At 63.7% G+C, this 7,537-nt stretch overlaps 1 protein-coding gene across 3 annotated transcripts; it reads right to left on the reverse strand.

Moving 5' to 3' along the window:
- Nucleotides 1-449: 449 nt before the first annotated feature.
- ZDHHC16 (zinc finger, DHHC-type containing 16) lies at nucleotides 450-5,005 on the reverse strand. 3 transcript variants are annotated; one of them, XM_014958076.1, is made up of 10 exons: nucleotides 4,406-4,993; nucleotides 3,986-4,180; nucleotides 3,666-3,754; nucleotides 3,420-3,448; nucleotides 3,106-3,239; nucleotides 2,823-2,870; nucleotides 2,164-2,249; nucleotides 1,485-1,608; nucleotides 1,336-1,406; nucleotides 450-965 (listed from the first exon to the last, which is right to left on the reverse strand). In XM_014958076.1, exons 1-10 carry the CDS (start codon nucleotides 4,640-4,642, stop codon nucleotides 851-853), a joined length of 1,128 nt encoding a protein of 375 aa, XP_014813562.1. In that variant the 5' UTR covers nucleotides 4,643-4,993; the 3' UTR covers nucleotides 450-850. The 3 variants fall into 3 exon arrangements, with proteins under 3 accessions (XP_014813562.1, XP_014813553.1, XP_014813571.1); XM_014958067.1 differs by having other exon boundaries at nucleotides 1,336-1,608; nucleotides 4,406-5,005; XM_014958085.1 differs by lacking the exon at nucleotides 2,823-2,870 and having other exon boundaries at nucleotides 4,406-4,991.
- Between the last annotated feature and the right edge of the window lie 2,532 nt (nucleotides 5,006-7,537).

Genomic DNA, 7,537 nt, shown 5'->3' on the forward strand with positions numbered 1-7,537 from the left:
CATCCTCCTTCAACCCACCCTTTAGATACTTGTCAGCATTGATAAGGTCTCCCCTCAGCCTTCTCTTCTCCAGGCTGAAGAGCCCCAGCTCTCTCAGTCTTTCCTCATCAGGGAGATGCTCCAACCCCTCCAGCATCTCTGTTGCCCTACGCTGGACTCTCTCCAGCAGTTCCCTGTCTCTCTTGAACTGGGGAGCCCAGCACTGGATGCAGGATTCCAGTTGTGGCCTCCCCAGTGCAGAGCAGAGGGGGAGAATGACCTCCCTCCACCTCCTGGCCACACTCTTCCCTACGCAGCCCAGGATCCCATTGGCCTCTTGGCCACAAGGGCCCATTGCTGGCTCATGGAGAGTTTTCTGTCCACCAGGACCCCCAGATCCTTCTCCTCAGAAGTGCTTTCCAGCAGATCCACCCCTAACCGATACTCGAGTTGAAAAGAGCCACGCTCCCTTAAAAAAAAAAATATTTATTGGATGGTCTTAAAAAGGCTCCCTGGGGAGTGCGTGGGGGCAGGGGTGCCATCCTGTGTGCCCAGCCCTGCTGCAGAGAGCCAGCTGGGCTGCGAGCGGGGCCGTACCTGTGCCAGCGAGGGCAGCACCTTCGGCTGGAGCGGGGAGCAGCAGCTCTGCCTGTCCCCCGGGACTGCCTGCAGCCCCCACGGAGCCAAGGGAGCAGGCAGCCAGGCACTGACAACTGTCCAAACAGTCTCCCATGGCTCTGGCTCCGGTCAGCACTGTGTGCCAGCACCCCTCTTCTGCCAGGCACTTGGGCCAGTGGGAGCCACAGTGGTGGAGCTGGGTCCCCGTGCGCTCCCCAGCCTGCGGGGAGGGACACCTGCAGCACCCGGGGTTTCAGATGGCCAGGAGTGGGGTGCGCTGCTTGGTCACGCAGGGGGGCAGGTCCCAGCTCAGGCCTGTGCCGTGGGGCAGGTGAGGAGAGGGCAGCAGGACGCGGGTGAGCCAGTGCCTGTGGGGAGAGGAGCGAGGACAAAGCAAAAAAAGTTGACGCGCTTGGTGCTTCTGGGCTCTCCAGAGTCAGGGCTGTGTCCCTAAGGTGCCACCATGACCAAGCTCCTCAGCTGGGACTCCCTTGGCAAAGGGGTACTGTGTAGCCCAGAGCTTGCCATGGGGCAGGGCTGAGGAGCCACAAGGCAGCTGATGCCCAGGTTCTCTGTGCCTTGCAAAGCCAGGAGCAGCACAGAGTATGGGACACTCACTCTCCTGCTCTGCCCCAGTGTCCTGGGACACTCACTCTCCTGCTCTGCCCCAATGTCCCAGCACCCCCACCTGCTGCTGAGCCACCACCTTCCTGGCCAGGGGCTTCCCTGGGGCTTTACCTTGGCACGTCCACACCGAGGAACACCTTCCAGTTATCCCAGCCACCGTAACTGTAGGGGTTCCTGAAGACCTGCAGGCCGGGGAGATGCACATCATGCCTGGCTCTGCCCCGGGCAGCCCTCCCTCCCGCCCCGCGGGCTGTGCTCACCTTGCCTTTCTTCTGCAGCCTCTGCCTCTCCTTCTTGTTGATGTGCCGCTCGATGCTGGTTTCCCCGCGGGTGATGAGGGCCGCGTGCCACAGCGTGAGGGCACCCAGTGCCAACGCAACTGAGCTGGGGACAGAAGCAACAGCAGGTTGCACACAGGCCTTCCTCGCCTGGTGCCACACAGCTGTGGGGGCTGAGGCTGCCTCTCTGCACCTGGGGAGGGACTTTATAGAAGGGTGTGGAGCAATAGGATGAGGGGGAATGGCTTCAAACTGAAAAAGGGGAGATTTAGATTAGGTGTCGGGAAGACATTTTTCACTGTGAGGGTGGTGAGAGCCTGGCCCAGGTTGCCCAGAGAAGCTGTGGCGGCCCCATCCCTGGAGGGGTTCAAGGCCAGGCTGGATGGGGCTTGGAGCAACCTGGTGTGGTGGGAGGTGTCCCTGTCCAGGGCAGGGGGTTGGAACTGGATGATCTTTAAGGTCCCTTCCAACTCTAATCGTTCTATGATTCTATGACCCCCAGCTGTGTAGGTGGGTCAGCTCATCCAATCCCCTGTGACAGAGCTCCAAAATCTCTCCTGTGTGGCCCAAGAGCTGGCAGGTTCATCTGTGTCCAAGAGCAAGCCAGCCCAGCCCTGGGGAAGCAGGGGGTGAGCTGCTCCCAGGCTCTGGGCCCCCTTACCTGCACAGTACCCAGAGGTAGACCACGCTCTTGTGGAAAGCTCGCTGGCGGAAGGTGAAGGTGGGTGGTGGGGTCTGGTAGTATGTCTGAAAAAGGGCCAGAGAGTGGGGTGGAATTACTGAAGCTGCTTTGTAGCTTAGAGCCAGACAGGGGGACTGCTGCACTGATGCAGAGCTTGGGCAGCTAGAAAGGACCGTGGCTGGAACCAACACAACAGCCAGGGCGATGGGGAGGCAGCCTGAGACAGCCAGGAGACAGACAGACACCTGCGAGCGGGCACACGGGGGAGAAGCCATGGGGTGGAGGTAAGGGGGCAGGGAGCAGCTGTGGGACCGGTCAGGACACTGCACCGCAGCGGGTGCTCACGGTGAGACACGGACGCGCTGCCGCAGCTTCCCCAGGAGAGCAGGGCCTGGGCAGCACATGCCAAGCAGCTGCCACCAGCCAAAGCCTCTGGAAGCTGGGCGTGCAGGGGAGCAAACCCCGAGCTGCTGGAGGCAGTGCCCGTAGCAGAGCTGCCCGGCCAGCCCCGGCTCTCCCCCAGGAGAGGAGGATGGGGGCTGGTTCTGGCTGCGGGACGCTCCTCTGGAGCGGGGCCCCGAGCGGGACGCAGCTCTGCTCCGCTCTGCCTGGAGCAGCTGGGGGCAGGGATGTCCCACCTGGTTGGCAGCCACCTGCAGTCTCTCCTTCTCAAGCAGTTTCATTCTCTAGGGGGATGGAAAACAGGGCACCAGTTACGTGTCTCACAGAAGGGGGCCATTCCCACTCACACCCCCACCTCTACACAGGACCAGGGCAGCTGGGGGCTTCGCAGGAGGAGGGAGAGGGGAAGCAAAGTCACTCCAAGGCCAGGCCTGGCCTCAACCTTGTTCTGCAAGCTCAGCCTGGGGAGCCCAGGCAGCCTCGGTGCGCGGCGGGGCGAGGGCTGGAGCCTGCTCTCACCTCGATGGCCGCGTAGGCGTCGCGGAACATCTCCCAGCCGCTGATGCTGCAGTAGATGCAGCCCATGGTCATGAAGAGGCAGAAAGAGAAGAAGTAGCGATGGTTGTAGTGTCCCACACAGTTGTTTAGCCAGGCTGCCTCTGGGGGTAAAGGCATGTAACCGTGATAGACCATGGGTCCAACCCCACCCCAGGGACCAGGGCGGTTCTTCTGGGCTCAGCACCCGTCCCCATGACCCGGGAGAGGAGCAGGTCAGGGAGAGAAGGGGGGGAAGCAGGGCCGGTTCCCCCCGGGTTAGTACAGCAGAAGGATACGGCAGTGATGGTCCATCTTCAGCACACACCTGGGAGGGAGGAGAGCAGCGCCAGGGTTAGCGCAAGCACCGTGTTCGGGAGGGGGCAGTCAGCCCCCCCGGCCCCGCGGGCTGCGCGAGGAGTGAGGCAAAAAGCCAGCAGAGCACAGGGGAAGGGACCCCAGTCTCAGAGTGCAGCAGGGGGCAAGGAGAGGGGTCCCAGAGGCTGCCCCCGGCGCTGTGGTGGGACAGAGGGAGGGAGCCCTACCTGTTGCAGATGCTGCAGTGGTGGGTGCGAGCTGGCTTGGGGGCGATGCATTTCCTGCAGATGGAGACGCCGGTGAGATCGTCCTTGGCCTGCGCACAGGTCAGAAGAGATTGGTGCACCCCAGCCCTGCTCCCCACGCTCCTCACCTCCCCTGGGACCCCCCCACCTCCCCTTCCCTCACTGCCCAGCATCGCTGCCCCAGTCTGGAGGAGGACTCCTGTGACTACACCACCAGACTGGTTTAGCTGTTCCCAGTGACTGTCTGCAGCTGGTCCCCAGTGCCCAACTGGGAGAGGCTGGACTGCTGGTCAATGCCTCACCTGCGGTGGGTGCCCTGGTGAGGTGGTGATGGCCATGTAGTAGTGGAAGACAATCATGATGAGGTTCCAGTGTCCGTAGGCGAGGTGCCAGCAGATCCAGGCTGGTGTGTAGGTCTGCAGGATGAGGGGCAGCAGGCAGATGTACACGATGGCAACGATGGAGCTCGTCAGCCCGATCACCAGTGCCACAAACACCTACAGGAAAGGGGCTTGGGTCACCAAAGCAGGCAGCACCCGCCCCTCGCTGCCTTGGGAGAGGCACGGGCAGGACACAGCCATAGGAAAACAATCTGAACCACAGCCTGAGGTCCCCATCCCTTCCTGCCCAGAGAACAGGCGGCTCCGAGACTCAGTTGTCCCAGCAGCACACCTGCCCCAGCCCCTGAGCCGGGTGCCCCCCTGCCCGCTGAGGCTACTCACCACACCAAACCACCGGGTGACGTGGTCCACCAGCCAGTAGACGGGCTCAAAGAGGGAGTCGAGCACCACGTCGCCGTTGGTGAAGGAGTTGTAGAGCAGGGAGCGGAGGCAGAGGTGCCCGTAGTGCCACAGCTGCTCCGCCTGCCGCAACAGCTTAAACCGCCGCCGCCGGCCCAGCCGCAGGCACTTGAGGAGCAGGCGCATCACCGCGGCAAACATCCGCTGCCGGCTCCTCATCCCTGCCGTGCCGCGCCTGGGGGGAAGAGGAGCTCAGCGTGGGCAGGCCGCCCCGCTGCCCGGCTGTCCCAGACCTGCTGATGGTGGTCGTGCAGCTCCTGGCACTGAGTCTGCAGGACACCCGCCCGTACAGCAGCGCAGTGGCCTCTCCTTCGCCCTGCACGGGACGCAGAGCAGGGGGAGCTGAGCTCAGGCTCCTGGAGGCCGTGGGGCCACTGTGGCTGGGACGGCTCTCTGCACGGAGCAGGGGGCACAGACCCCTTGGCGTCTGGGCTCGGATGCTCTCCGGACCCATCTCGTCTTTCCCCGGCGGGGAGGGGGCCGGGGGAGCGACACGGAGAGTCTGACTCAGAGGAAACCAGAGAAGGTAGGAGCATCCAGGATGCTGGGCCAGTTCCAGGGACGATCCCAGACACAGTCTTTCCCGACAGGTTCGGGTACGGGGGAATCCACACCAGATGCGTGCGGGGGAGCTGGGCCAGGATTACCCCTCCTCCCCTAGTCCCTTCTCATTCCCAAAAAGCAGGGCCTGGATGCTGCTTCCCTTCACCTCAACCTTTGGACCAAGCTGCAGAGGCCACCCTGCACCTTCCCCAACCTCACAGCCCCACTCCGAGTCCTGACACTTCCTCCTTCCCCTCGCCTGGATCCACGGCAGACAATGCCACACAGCAGCTAAGGAGCAGCCCAGAGGCAGCCCCAGGCCCAGGCGATGGGGTGCAGCACCTCCCCTGCCCCCCGAGCCCCTCGTCCCACCCCAGAGCTGCCCTGGGAGCAAGGAGGAACCCGAGCCGGCCCAGCAGCCAGGAAAACGATCTGCAGGGCTGAGGCCCCCAGGCCTCCACGCAGGCAGTGCCCATCAATATTAAGCAGCGAGGCTGCCTCGGGGTCCTGCCAAGGCACGTTCTGAACCTGAGCCAAGTGCTGGGCTCGGCACGGTGCCAGGCAGTGGTGCCACACCACAGAGTCCCTCCCGTGAGGACTGGCTCTCCGTGCTGCTCTACCCACTGCACAGCCCTCGGGAGGGTAAGGGCAGGAGCTGCAGTGTCCAGAGATGGGCTGGCCAGAGCCAGGGGTTCCTCTCTGCCCTGCCAGACCAGTTTGGGGCTCACCCCAAGGCTGGCAGCAGCTGGACACAGGGAGACCAGACCCACCAGCCCAGCCCCTGGTTCCTGCCCAGGTGTCCTGTAACCCAGACCCTGGTAAGGGGGAGGTGGGACGTGCAAACCCCAGTGCCACCCCCTTCCCCACATTTCCCCTTCACTCTGCCAAAGGCTTTTCCTCCACCAGCTACAAAGCAGAATAACAATTTCCAGCTGTGCAGCCTCCGGGTGGCACCCAGCCCCACGCTGTCGGGGCGGTAAGAGACAAAACGCTGCCAGCAGCAGGTCTTGGGGTCCTCTCCAAAAAAACAGCACCTCCTCGCCCAGCTGGCTCTCCCCTGCCTGAGGCTGCCAGTGCCAACCAAAGAGGTTCCTTCACCTATGACAGCTGGTGGCTGCTGGGCTGAGGGGGGCGGGCAGGCTGAGGGGGGTGGGCAGGCTGCCCACACTGCCAGGGACAGGGCAGGACCCCCCCTCTGCCTGCAGGCAGCAGCACAGCCACAGGGAGAGGCTCCAGCAGAGAGGCTGGGGTCCATCCCTCACCCTGCCCATGGACCTCCCCACACCCCAGCGGGGCACTGAGCCCATGGGATGGGATGGGATGGGATGGGATCCACCGGCACAGGCAACGTCATGGCAGGGGGAACCTCAGATCTGTCCCTACCCCAGTCCCAGCCAGGGCCAGGGCCCTGCTGCAGCCGCCGGTCCCCAGCCCTGTGGCACCCTCCTGTGGCACCCAGCTCCCCGCTTCAGCAGCGCCCAGCCCCACAGCGCCAAGACCTTCTCTGGCACCCAGCCCCATCACGCCAAGGCTGCCCATTCCAACAGCAAAAAGCTATTCAGCCCCACTGCACCCAGCCCCATAACCCCCGGGACCCCCCGGCCTCACAGCATCCCCCCCCCAACCCTATAGCACCCCCAGGCCCACAGCATCGCCCCACTGCCTCTCCAGACCCACAGCATCCCCCCAATGCCTCTCCAGACCCACAGCATCCCCCCAATGCCTCTCCAGCCCCACAGCATCCCCCGTTGCCTCTCCATACCCTCAGCATCCTCCCATTGCCTCTCCAGACCCATAGCATCCCCCGTTGCCTCTCCAGACCCTCAGCATCCCCCCAATGCCTCCCAGCCTCTCTAGCCCCACAGCATCCTCCCACTGCCTCCCTAGGTCCACAGCATCCTCCCATTGCCTCTCCTGACCCACAGCATCCCCCACTGCCTCTCTAGCCCCACACCATCCCTCCACTGCCTCTCCAGACCCTCAGCATCTCCCCATTGCCTCTCCAGACCTACAGCATCCTCCCACTGCCTCCCTAGGCCCAGAGCATCCTCCCACTGCCTCTCCAGACCCATAGCATCCTCCCACTGCCTCTCCAGACCCATAGCATCCTCCCACTGCCTCTCCAGACCCACACCATCCCCCCACTGCCTCCCAGCCTCTCCAGCCCCACAGCATCCCCCCACTGCCTCTCCAGACCCACACCATCCCCCCAATGCCTCCCAGCCTCTCTAGCCCCACAGCATCCTCCCACTGCCTCCCTAGGTCCACAGCATCCTCCCATTGCCTCTCCTGACCCACAGCATCCCCCACTGCCTCTCTAGCCCCACACCATCCCTCCACTGCCTCTCCAGACCCTCAGCATCTCCCCATTGCCTCTCCAGACCTACAGCATCCTCCCACTGCCTCCCTAGGCCCAGAGCATCCTCCCACTGCCTCTCCAGACCCATAGCATCCTCCCACTGCCTCTCCAGACCCATAGCATCCTCCCACTGCCTCTCCAGACCCACACCA

This window comes from Calidris pugnax, unplaced genomic scaffold (genome assembly GCF_001431845.1).
Source record: "Calidris pugnax isolate Ruff unplaced genomic scaffold, ASM143184v1 scaffold4, whole genome shotgun sequence".
NCBI lineage: Eukaryota > Metazoa > Chordata > Aves > Charadriiformes > Scolopacidae > Calidris > Calidris pugnax.